This window comes from Carcharhinus amblyrhynchos, chromosome 14, assembly GCF_965287045.1.
Source record: "Carcharhinus amblyrhynchos chromosome 14, sCarAmb.v2.hapA, whole genome shotgun sequence".
Lineage (NCBI taxonomy): Eukaryota > Metazoa > Chordata > Chondrichthyes > Carcharhiniformes > Carcharhinidae > Carcharhinus > Carcharhinus amblyrhynchos.
In genome coordinates this window covers 76489913-76509779 of record NC_137337.1, presented here as the reverse complement: position 1 = coordinate 76509779, position 19867 = coordinate 76489913, and the positions used below count along the sequence as shown (strand labels likewise).

The 19867-nt window shown below is 43.4% G+C and overlaps 1 protein-coding gene across 5 annotated transcripts in view; it reads left to right on the top strand.

The window, feature by feature from the left end:
* The first annotated feature begins 956 nt into the window (after positions 1 to 956).
* Positions 957 to 19867, top strand: part of ryr3 (ryanodine receptor 3) — a 322306-nt gene continuing 303395 nt past the window's right edge. For all 5 annotated transcript variants that reach the window (XM_080203146.1, XM_080203145.1, XM_080203144.1 and 2 more), the window contains exon 1: positions 957 to 1079. In XM_080203146.1, the coding sequence (XP_080059272.1) occupies positions 1032 to 1079 (48 nt within the window). In that variant the 5' untranslated portion in view covers positions 957 to 1031. The remainder of the gene's footprint in view (positions 1080 to 19867) is intronic.

The following is a 19867-nucleotide window of genomic DNA, read 5'->3' as shown; positions in this document are numbered from 1 at the left end:
ATGCACTTCAGGAACGCACCACGGCTCCTTCGACAGCACTTTCAAACCCCCAACCTCCTCACCCACCTAGAAGGGGCAAGGACAACAAACATCTGGGAACACCACTACTTGGAAGTTTTCCTCCACGTCACACAATATCTGAGGCTGAAATCACATCACTGTTCCTTCACTGCCGTTGGGTCAAGATCTCTAACAGCACTGTGGGTGCACCTACACCACATAATTCAATAAGGTGGCTCCCACCAACTGCTCAAAGGGTAATTAGTGATGGGCAATGAATGCTGGTCTAACCAGTGACACCTACATCCCACGATGGAACAAAATATGTAAAAGTGGATCGACTTTGTTGGGACAGCACAGTGGTTAGCACTGCTGCCTCCAGCACCAGGGACCCGGGTTCGATTCCCGGCTTAGGTCTATGTCGAGTCTGCACGATCTCCCCATGCCTGCGTGGGTTTCCTCCGGGTGCTCTGGTTTCCCCTCGCAGTCCAAAGATGTGTGGGTTAGCTTGATTGGCCGTGCTAAATTGAGCCTAGTTTCAGGGGAGGGATTAGAGGGCAAGTATGTGGGGTTATGGGGATAGGATGGGATTGTTGTTGGTGCAGACTCGATGGGCCGAATGGCCTCCTCCTGCACTGTCGGGATTCTATGATTGATAACGGATCGATATCACAAGCAAAGTGTCTTTGAGCTGACTGTAACATAAACAGCCGTTAAAAGCAGTGTCACCTCCAGTGTTACATTTCTCCACCGTTAATTAGGGGATTCAGGATTCAATATTTGAACAACTTCTCCCCTCGATGTGAGAGAATCAACACGGAGGGAAGAGTGTTTGTGCTGGCCATGGAAGGGCAGGGACGGTGTGATTGACAGATGAGAGCTCTGTGTGTGTGTGTGTGTGTGTGTGTGTGAGAGAAGCCTCCCCTATAAGGGGGTGTGCATGGATCGCTCTGTTGTGATACCGCAGCCGAGCTGATAGCAGAGGGGCGAAGGGTCCAGTGTGCGAGCGGGGCCGGCTCCTCCACCAAGCCATGGCTGAAGGGGGTGAGGGAGAAGATGAAATTCAGTTCCTCCGGACTGTGAGTACTAACTATGCGGAATATTGCTCTGACCAGTTTCAGGGGGTGTTTTATTTTTATCTATCTGATGTTGTTGAAAGCAGTGTAGCTTTCCCCGGACTGTGTGCAAGAACAGTGTATCACACAGAGAGAAAAAGTGTTCCACATCCCACCAGCTTTTAGGCTTTAATTCTATCCCTGAACTTCTTCCTACGGTGTAACAATTTGTGGCCATTGCATGTTACAGTGCAACACACAAGAAATCCCAAATTAGCTACAGTTTGAACTTTGAAACGAAATGCCCTGTTTTGCTCGTTTCGGTAGCACCTACACTAAAATTGGAACGATACAGAGAAGATTAGCATGTGTCAGGCTTTCTGAGATGAATTTAGCAAAATTCCTGCAGCAGCCCCACGCTATGGGTAACACCAGCCTAAAGTTTGTCGCCTAACTGATTTCATCGAAGGAAAAGCTGGAGTTTATTTTTGGACTAATTCAGGGAGCACAGGGCAAGTTGGAAGGGCTAAGCAGTGGACGGTGATGATGGCATCTGGAGGGCTAGCAGGGCTTCCCGAAAGGAAAGCTGTCAAGACCAGTCCATTGCTTACTCTGAGACAAACTCGAGTTTCCTCGGTGGAAGCGAAGTGGGCTTCCCCCGGGCGAAAGGCGAGTTCACAGCTCCAGCAGCGCGCACACACTGTGGCCCTGCCTATTTTTAGAGAGGTGACACTGGTGTATGTGGGGAATGTGCTGCCCGGGGTTGGACTGTAACTGATCCAATGCTGGCAAGGCACACACTCTTCCCAACAGGTGCATTACATCTCCTCCTGCCCCCCCCCCCCCCCCCGGGGGAGAGCCACTCCGGCCACTGCCTGCCCATTGCTGAGGACTCGTGTGGTCCTGACTGCTTCGCTTGCACGAAATATGAACGCCTTGATGTGGATTCCATTTGGCAAGAGGGGACTTGTATAGAATTTTACCTCTACCCCCCTCCCTGACAGAACTTCTGAACTGTACCCTCCACTCATTTTCATCTGGGGAGACGGTTACATAATGGGAATAATAGAATCCTTGCAGTACACAAGGAGGCCATTCGGGCCATCGAGTCCACACCGACCTCTGATAGACATGTGGCGGCAGGGTGGCACAGTGCTCAGCACTGCTGCCTCAAGGTGCAAAAAGAAATGTGAGGTTAAAATCTCTACTAACGCTCCCACTTTCCCATGGGGTGGTGCAGTGGTTAGTACCGCTACCTCTCAGCGCCAGGGCCCGGATTCGATTCCCAGCTTGGGTCACTGTCTGTGCAGTCTGCACATTCTCCCCATGTCTGCATGGGTTTCCTCCGTGTGCTCCAGTTTCCTCCAACAGTCCGAAAGACATGCTGGTTAGGTGGATTGGCCATGCTAAATGTTCCCTCAGTGTACCCAACGAGGTGCCAGAGTGTGGCGACTAGGGGGTTTTCACAGTAACTTCATTGCAATGTTAATGTAAGCCTACTTGTGACACTAATGAATAAACATTAAAAAAGCATCTTACTCAGGCTCGCCTTCTGCCCTATCCCCAGAACCCCACATACTTATCCCACGAACCCACATGTCTTGGCACACTAAGGGCAATTTAGCATGGGTGTAATCTACCTAACTTGTGGGAGGCAACCAGAGCACCTGGAAAAAAACCCACACAGACATAGGGAAAACCGGCAAATTCCACATAGACCCAAGGCCGGAATTGAACTCAGGTCCCTGACGCTATGAGACAGCTGTGCTAACCACTGTGCCACCATGTCACCCGAGAGATCATGAGGACAAGTAACCAAGAGATAATGCTTTAATTTGAGCCCCACCAAGACAGGTGATTAAATTTGAATTCAATAATAATTTGGAACTTTAAAAAGTATAACCATTATCAATTGTTATACAAACCCCACACAGTTCACTAATGTCCCTTTAGGGAAGGAAATCTGCCATCCTTACCTGGTTTGGCCTACCCCAGTGTCTCCACACTCACAGTAATATGGTTGACTCTTAAGTTGCCCCTTGATGGGCAATAAATGCTTGTCCAACCAGCAATGCCCAAATCCCATGAATGAATATAAAAAAGCACACACAAACTTTTCTCATTAAACCCTTTAGTAGACACAATTTCCCCTCTGACTTCTTAGAAAAAGCATTGGGCTTTTATACAAAAATTGAGACCTAAAAGATTTTAAGTTTAAGTCACAAGTAGGCTTATATTAACACTGCAATGAAGTTACTGTGAAAATCCCCTAGTCACCTGTTCGGGTACACTGAGGGAGAATTTAACACGGACAATGCATCTAACCAGCACAATCTTTCGGACTGTGGGAGGAAACGGGAGCGTCTGGAAGAAACCCATGCAGACATGGGGAGAATGTACAAACTCCACGCAGACAGTGACCCAAGACGGGAATTGAACCTGGTTCCTTGCCGCCCCAGGGGAAGGTGGGAACGTTACTAGAGATTTTGACCTCTTTTTTTCAAGACTTGGTTGTCATTGACAAATTATTGGCCAACTCCAATTGCCCTGAAGAAGGGACGGTAAACATGTGACTTGCTTAAACTACCCTCACCCCCTAGTTGGGAGTCAAACATGTTGTGGGAGGGCCCAGACAAGTGGGAACAGTGGGTTTTATTTCTCAATAAGAATATAAGTGAAATAGTTATATTTCTAGTCACATTCTAACAGCTTCATCATTGGTAGCGGTGACATTACAGTTCACTCAGGGAGTTTGAGTTGCCGTGACACTTTTACATGTATGTTGTACCCTGGAGCTATGGGGAGTGATGGTGAAGGCGCGATTCTTCCTTCCATCACATGGCTGATCAGAAATCTCGCCCACTCTCACCGCCTGCCATCAGTGTGCGTTGGAAGGATTTGCAGAAAGATACCCAACAGGTTTGAGTTCTGAACGCACCTTCCCTGGACATCAAATCCTGGGGTGAGACTGGAACTGGGAGCTCCTGCCTCAGTGACAGGGACTGTACTCTCTGTGCCACAGGACCTCCTTATTACCAGTTTTTATTTCAGATCTTTTAAAAAGCTGATTTCAAATTCTCAGGACAGGATTTTCTGGCTGTGTGTGTCTCCAGACCAGAAATTCGCATCCAAGGTCAATAGACCTTTCAATGGTCCGCTCACGTTTACGTCTTGCCTGCTTTGATTCCCCAGGAAGGGGGACGGAAAAATTCCACCCTCTTTCTCACAGTGTGAATTTCTTTTTACTTTTGAAAGTTTTACTTTAAGATCACTTCATATGGATTTCTGCAACTTAAAAAAAGCTTTTCTTTTTATCTCCAATGCTTAGCACTGGCGTGCTTTAACAGGAGTTTAATCAGTTGTGTTCTCAGTCCCAGAAGTTCAAATTCACTTAATAAAGACCGTAAACATAAATTAAATTGCTGTTTTACTCAAGTTCTTTTTTCCGTAGAATATGTGTGCAACAGACCAATAGTGTTGTCCTGAATGAAACCATTGCTATATGAGAAGCTGTTATAAAATTTATTTATCCACAATGTGGACGCAAAGGAGATGGTGATCAGAGAATTTCTATCACCCCAAAAATGCCTTCATGAACATTAGTGGAAGCTGAGTTTACAACTCCTGCTGTATTCTGCAACTTTACAGTCCATTTGAAAGAACATTTTTGTACTTCTTGTTAATGATCTTAAACAAAGAGGTAGATTTGTGGGAATGCGTGGCCAGCATTTATTGCCCATCCCTAGTTGCCTGAAGGCAGTTGCGAGTTAATCACATTGCTGTGGCTCTGAAGTCACATGTAGGCCAGACCAGGTAAAGACAGCAGATTTCCTTCCCTAACGGACATTAGTGGGTGGTGGGTGTCTGGAACTCGCTGCCAGGGGAAGTAGTGGAAGCAAATACGATAGTGAATTTTAAGAGGCATCTGGAAATTTACATGAATAGGATGGGGATAGAGGGATGTGGTCCCCGGAAGGATAGGGGGTTTTAGTTCAGTTCAGCAACATGGTTGGTGCAGGCTTGGAGGGCCGAAGGGCCTGTTCCTGTGCTGTAATTTTCTTTATTCTTTGTTTGTCTTTGAACCAGATGGGTTGTTCTGACAATCGACAATGGTTTCATGGTCATCAGTAGATTATTAATTCGAGATTTTTTTAATTGAATTCAGATTCTACCATCTGTCGTGGTGGGATTCGAACCTGTATATCCAGAGCATTAACTAAGTTTTTGGGTTAATTGTGCAGCGATAGTACCACTAGGCCATCGCCTCTCCATTTTATGGTACCAAAGTGGCACAGATACTTTTTTCATATTTTGAGGAGACATGGGCATCATTGGCAAGGGATTTGTTGCCAATCCCTAATTGCCCTTTGATTGAATGGCTTACTAGGCCATTTCAGAGGGGTGTTAAGATTCAACCACGTATGCTGTGGATCTGGAGTCACACACAGGAAAGGATGACAGAGGGTACAGAAAATACAATAGAAAAGGAAATCAGAGCAAAAGAGATTAAAGGGACAAAAATTTTTTAAAAGTTCAAAAAATTTATTTAAATTTAATTTTATCCCATCTCCAGAAGTAATGAAGATACGAAGGAATAGAACCCCATATTTGTCAGCTTTCAGAGCCAATTCACAAAATCTTTATAGTGCAGAAGGGAGCCATTCAGCCCAATGAATGCTGTCTGAGAGAGCATCCTACCCAATCCCCCTCCCCTGCTTTATCCCAAAACCTCGCACATTCTTTTTTTTTAGACAGCAATCCACTTCTCTTTTGAATACCTCGATCAAACTTGCCTGCATCACCCTCTCAGTGAGTTTGCCCCATGCACTCTCTGTCTGATCTTTCTTTTTCCTCGCATTACTTTGACTCTTTTTGCCCATGATTTTTGAACCTGTGTCCTTTAGTTTTTGATGCTGTCTTGAGTGGGGACAGTTTCTCACTGTTTACCTTGCCCACACCTAGGATCTAGGATATCCTCCAGCAAGTCACCTCTCCACCTGCTTTTCCCCAAGGAAAACAGGCTCAACTTCTCCAATCTATCCTCATAGCTACAGTCCTTTATCCCTGGAATCATTATCGTGAATCTCTGTACGCTCTCCAGTGTCTTCATATCTTTCCTCAAGTATGGCACCCAGGACCCATCCTCCACTTCGGTTTGGGCAGCACAGTGGTTAGCAACTGCTGCCTCACTGCATCAGGCTTCCAGGTTCAAATCCCCCGGCTTGGCGTCACTGTCTGTGTGGAGTTTGCACATTCTCCCCGTGTCTGCGTGGGTTTCCTCCGGTTTCCTCCCACAGCCCAAAGATATTCAGGTTAGGTTGATTGGCCATGCTGAATTGACCTGAGTGTTAGGCGGATTTGCAGGGTAAATGTGTGAGGTCATGGGAATAGGGCCTGGGTGGGATTATGGTTGGTGCAGACTTGTTGGGCCGAATGGCCTCCTTCTGTACTGTAGGGACTCTATGATCTATAATCAACTGGATGCTGTACCCCAGATGAAGCCTAAATAGTGTTTTATACAGAGATTATCTAACAATTATTAGTACTTACCACAACTCTAAAAATACCTGCAGTGGAAACCTTAACTTTATCAAACCTTAACTTTATCTGGTGATTCTAATGTGTATCTATCTGGTATGTGCAGCAGCTTCACACTGCTCCATGTATTTGAACGATGAGTCTCTCAGCCTTTGCTGTGGAGCTTAAGGGCTCCTGAAACAGCAATTTCCTGATTGACCCATTTAACCATCCAAGTGCCAGCACTGGAACTCCAGTTTACACATAAGTAACTGTGACTGGAGTTAGCCTCACCTTATTTTTAATCACAGAATCCAGCCTAGTGTTTTGTAATGGTGATGAAAGAATTTGAATATGATCTTCAGTAAATTGACAGATACTAGAATATGAACAAGAGGAATTCTTGACTTTTCAATTCCTTCATTGGCACAGTGGTTAGCACTGCTGCCTCACAATGCCAGGGACCTCAGTTCAATTCCTGGCTTGGGTCACTGTCTGTATGGAGTTTGCACATTCTCCCTGTGCCTGCGTGGGTTTCCTCTGGGCACTCCGGTTTCCTCCCACAGTCTAAACATGTGCAGATTAGGTGGATAGTCATGCTAAATTGCCCCTTAGTGTCAGGGTAAATATGTGGGGTTATGGGGATAGGGCCTGGGTGGGACTGTTGTCAGTGCAGACTCAATGGCCAACTGGCCTCCTCCTGCACTGTAGGTATTCTATGATTCTAACTGTCTGGGAAATATCATCTTTGGCTAGAGTATTATTTGGTACATAAACTAACTCAGCTTGAGTTGACTTTCATTAACTTGTCCAAGTTATATTGGCATTTATGCAACCATAGTTCATGGGATTAGTGCACTAAAGAGTGAATAACTCTACTTGCTAAATCATCAGAGAAGTCTGATAACTAAATCAGAAACAGTCATTATTTTGGACAAATGTGAGACTGCAATAAGCAGCATTTCAATATTGAGTACTAAAAATATACGAGGTACTTGAGCAGATATAAATGGAGTTTATCAATAAACCTAAGGCTGGAAAGGGAGATTAGGCCTGAAATTTTACCGGCACGCCTGCCCCGATTCCGAGGATGGGCGAGGCTCGGAGAACTGGCTTCAGGCGGGATCGTATGAACCTCGGGTGGACACGCTGGTAAAATTCCACCCGAGGAGTGTCAAAGTAATCCAGTGTCAATAAGACACACACCCAAAAGAGCTGAATTTTGCCCTGTCACCTTTTCATTGAACCTCTACTATAGAATTTCTATGAGCTTTTTGCTTGACAACATCTGTCAGTCAGTCATTGAAAAAGTGCAGCAATCTGCACGGTGGCACAGTGGCTAGCACTGTTGCCTCACAGTGCCAGGGACCTGCATTCAGTTCCAGCCTTGGCGCACTGTCTGTGTGGAATTTGCACATTCTCTCTGTGTCTGTGTGGGTTTCCTCCGGGCGCTCTGGTTTCCTCCCACAGTCCAAAGATGTGCAGGTTAGGTGGATTGGCCATGCTAAATTGACTGTAGTGTCAGGGGGATTAGCAGGGTAAATATGTGGGGTTACAGGAATAGGGCCTGGGTGGGATAGTTGTTGGTGCAGATTTGATGGGCCGAATGACTTCCTTCTGCACTGTAGGGATTCTATGACCTGGGACTTGTGTAAACAGAGGAAGCAACTGTTTATTTCCTTAGACAGAACTATTGATGACCTGCGCAGCTTCCGGACCTGAAAGCTTCATTTAGAGAAGTGAATTAAAAATTATATCAGCAAAAGTAAAAGAGGAAGTGAAAGATTGGCTTAAGAGAGATAAAAGAAACAGAAAGAAGAATCTTTTTTACAAACAATAATTGGCAGCTGAAGGAACGATACTCCACACTTGTAAAAGTTAATTTTCCGAGATTGTTTGTCAGTAGTTGAGCAAAACATACTGGAATAGGCAAGGTTTTTTATCTTTCTGTTGAGTTTTGTTCATAGCTACGAGGTAAATTTTATTTATTTTTTATTATTTATTGATATTATGTGTGTGTCACTGGCTGGGCCAACATTATTACCCATCTCCAATTTCCCTTGAGGAGGTGATGATGAACCACCTTCCTGAACTGCTGAAATCTATCAGGTTTACACCCACGGTGCTGTTAGGAAGGGGATTCCGGACAGCAGTGAAGAGACTCAGTTCCAAGTCAAAATGGTGTGTGAATTGGAGAGGAACTTGCAGGTACTGGTGTCCCGTTGCACCTGCTGATCCCTGTTCCTCTTGTGGAGGGCATGAATTTGGAAAGTCTGGAAAAAGCGGTAACTTCATTGCCTTTCAATCTATTTGAATGGTGAGTCAGATGCCAGTTTTGATAGGAGCTTATGTATCTTGGACAGCAATTTCTAAATTTTTGCATTTAACAGCACGAAGGTCTTCATGATCTTCTGAACCTTTCCTCCATAACCAGGCTTCTCTGATCTGTGGCAGGTTGGGGGGAATGGGAGAGGGGGGCACCCTCTCTTTCTGCCAAGGGTCTATTTTCCCTTTTCTTTCCACACACCACCACCACCCCTCCCACCCCCAAACTTTCCTTGCACGTAGCAATCTGCAAACAATTTCAGTCAATCTGATTGTAGTTAAAGCTTCATATTTTATATGGCAATCATCCTAAACAGGCATCAGTTGACGGGATTGTCATAAACCACTTTTAATTGCAAATCAATAAGTTAGAGATGAGGCTTGGCTCATGAGTCACTATGATTTCCTGGCTGTCATTAACTGAAAAACTGAACAATGTCAGATAAAATTGGCGTGTGAAGCATGCACTGACTCTGAGCTCACAATGTCACTCTTCCAATCCTGGTCTGTGTCTCACAATGCTGCTATAGAATATCTTACTGAGAACTGTTGTCCCAGAGCGCAAGTCTTTGAAAACTTTCATTTTATGTACCCGTTCTCCCAGCAGACATGAAAACATTAAGAAAATAAAGAAAAAAATTGTTAATGCAGCACTTGCCATAACCATGCAACATCACAAAGTGTTTGAAGTGTTGTTAATGGCCCAGTGGTTAGCAATGCTGCCTCGCAACACCAGGGACCTGGGTTCGATTCCTGGCTTAGGTCACTGTCTGTGCTGAGTCTGCACCTTCTCCCCGTGTCTGCATGGGTTTCCTCTGGGTGCTCCGGTTTCCTTCTGCAGTTCAAAAGACGTGCTGGTTAGGATGCATTAGCCATGCTAAATTGCCCTCCGTGTACCTGAGCAGATGCCAAAGTGTGACGACTCAAGGATTTTCACAGTAACTTCATTGCAGTGTTAATGTGACACTAATAAATAAACTTTAAACTGAGGCAAGGTAGTCAAGCGCAGAGGAAAGCCCCACAAGAGGCAATCTGTTCTTCTAAATTATCTTGGGTGAGGGATAAATCTTTCCCAAGATACGATGAAAGTTCAGCTGACCTCCTTCAGGGCAAATATTGATTGCAGATTATATTTCTATGACTATTTAAGATTAATTTTAGTCAGTTATCTGCAGTATACAGTAACCATATGGATCACATTATTATATTGATCCTGATAGTTGAAAGAACAGAGTTGTAAGGGATCTATAGCAATATTGTAAGCTTACGAAAAATTGAAATAATTAATAGAAACGATTGTAAATAAGTTTTCTAAGCAATTGTATCTCAGTCAAACTAACTAATTTAACTAATTGAGGTGTTTAAATACTTTGCAAGTCATCACCTGATTGCATTGGTAAAATTGCTGAAATGATTAAATCCAGGTCCCTAATATAATCTCTGTAGCATTTTGCATGCAGTAACATTAGCCTAATGACATTGCTGTCTCAGTGATTGAACTTGCTGGTAAACAAAATAATTAGCGCAATCTGTAACGCATAAGGAGAGCAAAGTATATTTTTTAAACTGTAAAGAGGGAAACAGCTAGAAAATCGGGGTGACATGGTGGCATAGTGGTTAGCACTGCTGCCTCACAGTGCCAGAGACCCAGGTTTGACTCCCAGCTTGGGTCACTGTGTGGAGTTTGCATGGTCTCCCTGTCTCTGTGTGGGTTTCCTCCAGATGTTCCGGTTCCCTCCCACAGTCCGAAAGACATGCGGGTTAGGTGGATCGGCCATGCTAAGTTGCCCCTTAGTGTCAGGGGCACAAGCTAGGGTAAATGAATGGGGTTACGGGGTTAGAGCCTGGGTGGCATTGGGGTTGGTGCAGACTTAATGGGCCACATGGCCTCCTTCTGCACTGTAGAGATTCTATGAAATGAAGAATGAAGAAAATGACAGCACAGTAACAGGCCCTTCGGCCTTCCAAGCCTGCACTGACCATGCTGCCTGACTGAGCTAAAGCCCCCTAACCTTCCAGAGACCGTATCCTTCTATTCCCATCCTATTCACATATTTGTCCAGACACCCCTTAACTATTGCACGTAAAACTGAAGGCATTGACACATGAACTGCAGATTGTGGTCCAAGGGATGCCTTCTTGTTTTGGACTCCAATGTGAATCGCTGTGCTTATAATGAACTGATTTTACCTGAGGGTCTTTGGCCTTGACAGAATTGGTGGTCAGTGTCCGAGTGCAAGGAGATGCCGATGTTAAATTGAAATGAAACCAGAAAATGTTGGAAATACTCAGCAGGTCAGGCACCATCTGCAGAGACAGAAATAGGTTGTTAGCGAACCAATCCAGTGAGTATTTGCAGCATTTTCTGGTTTTGTTTGCAGTTGATCGGAATTAATTATTTGAATGGGGAGTTTCTAATGAGCACATTCACCATGAGTACAAGTGAAACTCTGGACAATTCTTATTATCTCTGGTTTTGTGGCTGTTATTTTTTTTTCTCGTTCCTTCTAACAAAGTTGCAAGAAGTTATGATTTTTAAATTTGTTCTTGCTGACAATGCAAATTTGTTAGAAAGTCATAAATTGCAAAGGAGTTTGCCATAATCTTATGTTTTTCTAGTGAGGGAAAGCCAAGATGAGGTTCTTCTTTCTTTTCCAATTTAAAGTATGTAAAACATAGAATCACAGAATCTACAGTGCAATAGCAGGCCATTTGGCCCATCGAGCCTGTACTGACACCAATACCCCCCCCCCAGGCTCTGTCCTATCTCCATAACCCCACATAATAACCCTTCTAATCTCCCTGTCATTAAGGGGCAATTTATCATGGCAAATCCAGCTAACCCGCACATGTGGGAGGAAATGGGAGCAGCCAGTGAAAACCCACGCAGACACGGGGAGGATGAGTTTATAGGGGAGGTGATGGCCTATTGGCTTCATTGATCAACTATTAATCTAGTCACTCAACTAATGTTCTGGGGAGCCGTGCTCGAGTCCCATCAGGGCGGATGGTAGAATTTAAATTCAATTAAAAAAAATCAGGAATTAAGAATCTAATGATGACCATTGTCAAATGTTGGAAAAACTCACCAGGTTCACTAATGTCCCTTAGGAAGGAAATCTTCCATCCTTACCTGATCTAGCCTGCACGTGACTCCAGAGCTACAGCAATGCGGCTGACTCTCAGTTGCCCTTGGGCAGCTAGGGATGGACAACCAGAAATGCCCGTGTCCCAAAAATGAATAAAGAAAATAATTTTTTTAAAAGTGCGGCATGGTGGCACAGTGATTAGCACTGCTACCTCACAGTGCCGGGAGCCCAGGTTCAATTCTGGCCTCGGGTCACTGTCTGTGTGGAATTTGCACATTCTCCCGATGTCTGCATGGGTTTCCTCCGGGTTCTCCAGTCATCAATCCAAAGATGTGCGGAATAGGTTGAGTGGCCATGCTAAATTAACCGTTGTGTCAGGGGGATTAGCACGGTAATTATGTGGGGTTACAGGAATAGGGCCTGGGTGGGATTGTGGTCGGCGCAGACTCGATGGGCTGAACGGCCTCCTTCTGCACTGTAGGATTCTATGAATGGGAAAAATTATTATAGTTCCCTCATGACATTGTACAATAATTTCGGATAGTTTAAAGGTAGCTCAGATCTAGTTAATTTACTGCCTAAGACAGGCATTAAAATAAGAAATTGTAATGGACTAATTGCATTACTTGCTGAATCAAATATTAATTAATTTAAATCTCAAATACCCCTTTCATTAACTAATGGGCACTATTTCCCAAATTGAAATTCAGTCACTTTGTAGCAGGTTGTTGATTGATTCTGCAGCTTAAGATGTAATAATCATTTCATAACAGGCTGATGCCCAAAGGAAAACTATTCATAATCTGTTTAATATGTTTGAAGTGTGACAAGTTGTTTAATTAATTCAATATTATAATAGTTCAGTAGCTTTGACAATTGGATCATAAGTATTTTTGACTAAACCACAAAACAGAAACGGGTTTGAAATGCCAGTGCAGCTTTATTCAATGAGGTAACCATCAACTATTTATTGTCATGAGGGTCTTTACTATTTACAATTACACGTTTCCCAAATAGATTAAGGCATCAATTAGTTCGACAAGCTCAGTAATTCACTTTGATATTACTTATGAATTGAAATATTACAAGCGTATTGACATATCGAATCTAGAACATATAGAATAACTCGGTCCTTGGGCTGTGTGGAAGCGGTTCATTTTGGAGCTGTGATGATAAGCAAGTGGTTGTTGACAGCAATCTCAAGTCTGAACTGCTGCTTCTCTGTAACACACACAAAGGTGTGAAAGTGTATAGCTCCTTACAATATTCTCAATTATGACGATTTCTTATTGTTTTTAAGCTTCTGGTGTTCATGTGTGCTGAGATTTCAAGAGTTTGGGTAGCATACCTCGAGAGAAAAAGAGGGGGGGGGAGAGAGAGAGAGAGAAAGGGAAAGAGAAAGAGAGGGGGAGAGAAAGAAAAAGAGAGAGAGAAAGAGAGGGTGAGAGAAAGAATGAAGGAAAAAGAGAGAGGAAAGAGAAATAAAAGGAGAGAGAAAGAAAGAATGAACCCTGTATGTGTATAGCACACACGGTTGAAGTGCTACCTTGGGGGGAATGGTGAGAATAAATATGTGCAAAGCAATCAGATGATAAAGCGACATTCCATTTTTGTGATGTTGGGTCCGGCATAGAGAGTGGCTAAGTTATCACATCCACTCGGGATACCAAATAAAGCCAGGTATGATATCTCTCCCAATAGCCAGTGCAGAATTCATTCAGCGTTACACTAGAATGGTCAAGTCTCTGGAGTGTGACCTGAACCTTGTGATTCTGTGATTCTGAGGTGAGAGTCTGACCCACTGAGCCATAGTTGACACTTCAACACCAGAGCAAAAAAAAGGCACCTGCCTTTATTTTGCCAGCTGGCTGATATTGCAGCTTCTGTGTAGATTGGACATTCATTGTATGGTTATTCCCTGTGTCGATGTAATTGAGAGTAACATCAGCAGTCGTTCTCACTGACAGCCACTTGGCAGGAAAAGAGCAATGCTACTTTGCTGAAAACTAATTAGGCTGCAAATCTCACTCCATTTTGTTGCCCTCATTACATCAATGATGTTTATGTAAATGCAAGTCACAGAATGTATATGAATATTGCTAAGGAAACATAATATTTGTTACCACATCTTAAACGTAGTGGTAAAACGAACCTTAAAGGCTAACCAATTTAAAACTCATTGTACTTTGAAGGTTAGAAGTCAAAGGTTATTTATGTGAGAGTAGGTTCTGGTGACTCTTATTTGGAAGCTGATTTCTTCTGGAAGCATGTGGCGTTCCAGCTTGGTTCTCCCTGGTATAAAATTAGATGTAGAAAAGCTGATGTTGCCAAGATGAACACGCTCCCTGCTCTCATCTGCCTTCTGGGGCCATTGCACCAACACACCACTGCATCAGCAAAGTGATGACACATACTAACTGCATGCTAGATAGGATTTCTAAAGAAGTACCTATTCCAGAATAGCATTTGGAGTGGGACACGATTAGTATATTTCTCTGTGTGAAAGCCTGATTAAATATATTGATTTATAACTTCATCGCAAAATAATGCTTAGTCTTTGATCTATAAGACTACGCTGGAAGACTGGAGTGCATTGTTACAGTTATCATCATTTTTTTCTCATAAGTTAGCAAGTTTTATATAAACGCGTTATATCTATATGCTAAATTCTCCCTCAGTGTACCCGAACAAGCGCCAGAGTGTGGCAACTAGGGGATTTTCACAGTAACTTCATTGCAGTATTAATGCAAGCCTATTTGTTTCCAATAAATAAACTTAACTTTAAACTTAAAATCCAGAAACAGCAGATCTATTTTATGAATATTTTTCTCCGTAGCAATCTTCTTTCATTAAAAAAGCAGGGAATCTAACATTAACATTTCCAAATAATAAATGTCGTAACATCCCTGGTTTTAAATGCTTCCTCCAGCTCCCCCAATTCACTGTGGCACAGTGGTTAGCACTGCTACTTCCTAGCACTAGAGACCTGGGTTCAGTTCCTAGCTTAGGTCACTTTCTGTGCGGAGTCTGCATGTTCTCCCCATGTCTGCGCGGGCTTTCCCTGGGTGCCCTGGTTTCCTCCCACAGTCCGAAAGGTGCTCTGGTTAGGTGGATTGGCCGTGCTAAATTTTCCCTCAGTGTACCGGAACAGGCACCGGAGTATGGCGACTGGGGGATTTTCACAGCAACTTCATTGCAGTGTTAGTGTAAGCCTACTTGCAATACTGATAAGTAAACTTTAAAGAATTCTGGCTTCTTGAGCATCTCTGATCTTAATCACTCCATTATTGATAGCTGTACCATGAGCTGCATGGGCCCCAATCTCTGCAATTTGCTCTCTAAAGTGTTCTGCCTCTCCAACTTCCATTTCTACTTTGAGATGCTACCCTTACTGCTTAAAACCTAGCTGCTTGATCAGGTTTTGGTCAGTGGTTGTAATGTTACCTTAAGTGGCACAATGTGATAGCGTGTTTTATAATGTTCCCATGGAGTGATCCGAGACCTTACATCAGCAATGCTGTACATAAATGCAAGTTGGTGTGTTTGTTTAGCAAGGACAGCATTATTCCGGCACCAACTCTTGCTGATGTAACATTAGGCGTTACTTCACATGAACATTCATTTGCTTTTGCAGACGAGGCCCATTCTTACACTAAATTCAATATTCTGATACCATTTTTAATTATTATTCCATAAAAATTATCTATTATGAATTGTGAAGACAACAGCTTCTGACAGACTCTACAGAGCAGTGGAATGTACTCAAGTTTATTTTACTCAGAATTAATCAAAACAAATGTTTCTGCAGTAATACTATTGGGAAAGAAAAGCTACAGTTTGTGCACATGTAATCCATCAAAATATCAGAACTGGAAAGAAGCTGAGGTTAGCTTAAAGTTAATGAAATGTCTTCTTTATGCAAAATAATAGCTCTTTTATATTTTCATTTACATCCCATTGAGACTGAGAATTTCATTTACCTCCTTGCATTGTCCCTTCTGCTTAGCTACTTAACAATTCCCTTCTGTAGATACTCCAATTTTATGTCATTTCTACTGTCGCCTGTTGTATAGCTTCACAATTTCACTTGCATGGACTCATTACGGGCGACACAGTGGCACAGTGATTAGCGCTGCCGCCTCACAGCAATTCCTGGCTTAGGCCACTGTCTGTGAGGAGTCTGCACGTTCTCCCCATGTCTGCGTGAGTTTCCTCCCACAGTCCGAAAGATGTGCTGGTTAGGTGCATTGGCCGTGCTAAATTCTCCCTCAGTGTACCTGAACAGGCGCCAGAGTGTGGGATTTTCACAGTAACTTCATTGCAGTGTTAGTGCAAGCCTACTTGTGACACTAATAAATAAGCTTTAAATTTCACTCATTAGCAGGGATAGCTAACTTTCTATATAAATAATTAAATTTAAATGAAAATCTCTCCAAAGTGACCCAATTTATTTGACGTTTATTGATGTAATACATGGTCCTGTTTGAATATTTCGTGAGAAATATTACCAGTATTGAGGTGAAATGTATCATTCGAATTGTAAGGCAATCATGCAGTGTTGTTGTCACTGGACTGGTAATCCAGAGAAGCTCGAGCAAGATCTGGGGACATGGGTTCAAATCCTGCCATGGCTGGTGGTGAAATTTGAATTTAATGAAGCTCTGGAATTAAAAGCCTGATGGTGACCATGAAAACACGGTTGACTTGTTTAAAAATAAACCCATCTAATGTCCTTTAGGGAAGGAAATCTGCCATCCTTACCCCGTCGGGCCTACAGATTCACAGCAATGTGGTTGACTATCGAATGCCCTCTGAAATGGAGGGAAGTTGGGGATGGGCAATAAATGCTGGCCCAGCCAGTGAGATCATGTCCCATAAAAGTGAATTTTAAAAAAATATATACTATCCATAGAAGAATGGCATGGTGGCACAATGGTTAGCACTGCTACCTTAAAGCACCAGGGATCCAGGTTCAATTCTAGCCTCGGATGAGTGTTTCTGTGGAGTTTGCACAGTCTCCCCATGTCTGCGTGGGTTTTTTCTGTGTGCTCTGGTTTCCTCCCACAGTCTTGATGTGGGAATGCCGGCGTTGGACTGGCGTAAACACAGTAAAAAGTCTGACAACACCAGGTTTTAGTCCAACCGATTTATTTGATAATAGACTCAATGTGAGTCTATTATCAAATAAATCGGTTGGACTAAAACCTGGTGTTGTCAGACTTTTTACTGTGTTCCTCCCACAGTCCAAAGATGTGTGGGTTAGTTGAAACCAAAAGTGAAAACACTGGAAAATCTCAGCAAGTCTGGTAGCACCTGTACGGAAAGAAAAGAGCTAACGTTTTGAGTCCAGATGGCCCTTTGGGGGTTAGTTGGATTGGCCATGCTAAATTTCCCCTTAGAGTCCCAAGACAGATTGACCATGGTAAATGCACGGAGCAATGGGGATAGGGTGGGAAGGGTGAGTAGTAGGCCGAGGTAAGGTGCTCTTTCGAAGAGTGTGGACTTGATGGGCTGAATGGCCTCCTGATGCATTGTGGAGATTCTATGGTTCTATCACAATTTAGAAGATTAGAATTGGTTAATTGAGCTTGTGAATGGCGGATCTTCAGCCAGAGCAGTGTACCCAAATTGGATTGGACTTTTCTGGCCGCCCACATCCCAAGACTGGGAGATCCTGCCTGACGTCAGTCGACCCTTTCATGATCCATGTCCAGCCTGTTATGATTCCATGGCAGACGGGAAGGGAAAATTCCTGTCCCACCGTGTTGTTACTGGCAAATCTGAAGATGATGATAGGTGAGTTATACACGGTATTCCGATGAAGAATATAAACTGGAGATGGTACAGATTTTCAAACAAAAATGTGTCTGGGTTGTACTCTTAGTTATCATGAGATCAGATAATGAAATACTTGAAACATTTGAGACGTATCTGCGTGTAACACATTTCCTTCTAGTCACACACGAGGTTAATGGTGTTTGACTTCCCCTTACTATTTTTGTCACATTCTTTCTGTCAAATTAATTCCTCTGTCTATATCTATGAGCACTGTCCCATAAAATGGGGCGGGGAGTGAGGGTAGTTTGGGCAGACACCAAAAATGACAGCCTACCTGCTGTATTTAAATTAAAGATTAAGGGTCATTTAGTCTTGTCATTAAGCACATTGCTGTCCACACCATCAAACCTTTGGCATGGGCAGCAAACTGGGAGTGGCAATCCTGATTTCTGAAGTCAAATGTTTAAAGGGCTGGAAGGAAGGGGGTGTCTCAGTGTGGGGCTGCCCTTTGCTGATGGCAGGGTGCCTTCTGCAACCCCCACCCCCAAACTTTAGATCAAAAGCCTCCTCCTTCTTCCTACCTGCTCCCTCCGTTAACCCACCCCTAGCTGCCCTGCCCTAATCTCCCCATACCCTCCCGGTCCAAGACCCTGGACTTACCTGCCCCGGTAATTCATGGGCTTTGGAATCCCAACAATGTAGAGGGAGGCCATTCGGCCCATCAAGTCTGTACCAACTGTCTTAATCTTCTTTTCCATCTTCAGTCTTGACTTCCCATGTGGATTGCTGCAAGAGACCAACTAATTATATATAAATATAAAGATCAGACTCACATTTCCTCAGCAATTCCTGCTATTCCAAACCAGTGACTTGGTTTACAAGTATGAATTGCTGGTTTGCGAGCCATAAATACCCAGCATGTTTGGGTGTTTGATTGCCGTCAGCCCACGCACACCAACAGTAACAATTGACTATAAGAACCCTGAGCTGTTACCGGTGAGATATGGACTCATTTGGCTCGTCATCCACATTCCCCAGATGTAACATCCAATTGTTTCTCAAATAAAGGATGGCACGGTGGCACAGTGGTCAGCACTGCTACCTCACAGCGCCAGAGACCTGGCCTCAGGTGACTGCCTGTGTGGAGTTTGCACATTCTACCCGTGTCTACGTGGGTTTGCTCTGGCTGCTCCAGTTTCCTCCTATGGCCCAAAGATGTGTGGCCAAAAGAGAAAATGCTGGAAAATCTCACCAGGTCTGGCAACATCTGTAAGGAGAGAAAAGAGCTGACATTTCAAGTCTGGATGACCTTTGTCAAAGCTGATTTATAGCTCGCAAACCAGCTTTGACAAAGGATCATCTGGACTCAAAACATCAGCTCTTTTCTCTCTTTACAGATGCTGCCAGACCCGCTGAGATTTTCCAGCATTTTCTCTTTCGGTTTCAGAACTGCAGTAATTTGCTTTTATCCAAAGATGGGTGGGTTAGGTTGATTGGCCATGATAAATTGTCCCTTAGTGTCAGGAGGATTAGAATTGTAAATACGTGGGGTTATGGGGATGAGACCTGGGTGGGATTGTTGTCTATGCAGGCTTGATGGGCCAAATGGCCTCCTCCTGCACATGATTCTATGATTAAAAGCAGAAATTCTAATATTTCACTCAGGCATCCACCTTTATGTGAACAGAGTTGGTGAATGTGGAGGAAAAACAGCAAAAAGGTTGTTAATGTGGGTTTAGTAACCTGCATACAAATTTTTAAACCATTTCAAAGGAGTGAAAGCTTGCTGGTTAGAATATGGATTGCCGCTCAGTTAAGCAAGGAAAAGTTCTCAGAAGTAGTTTTGCCATGATTCCTATGGAAAACCAATAACTTTTAAAAGATGTTTGAAATCTCAGTGACCGTCCAGAAGGATCACACAACATAACCTCAAGTTTCAAGACATTTACTGTAACAAACAAATGAAAAGCAACATTGAATAAGCATGATTTCAGTCAGGAATATATATTCTAAATGACAGAAATGCTTCCCCATTTAACGTTTTAAAATCAAAAGTTCTCCTTATGTGCTTTTGCTTTATCTTGTTCCTTAAGTCAACACTTC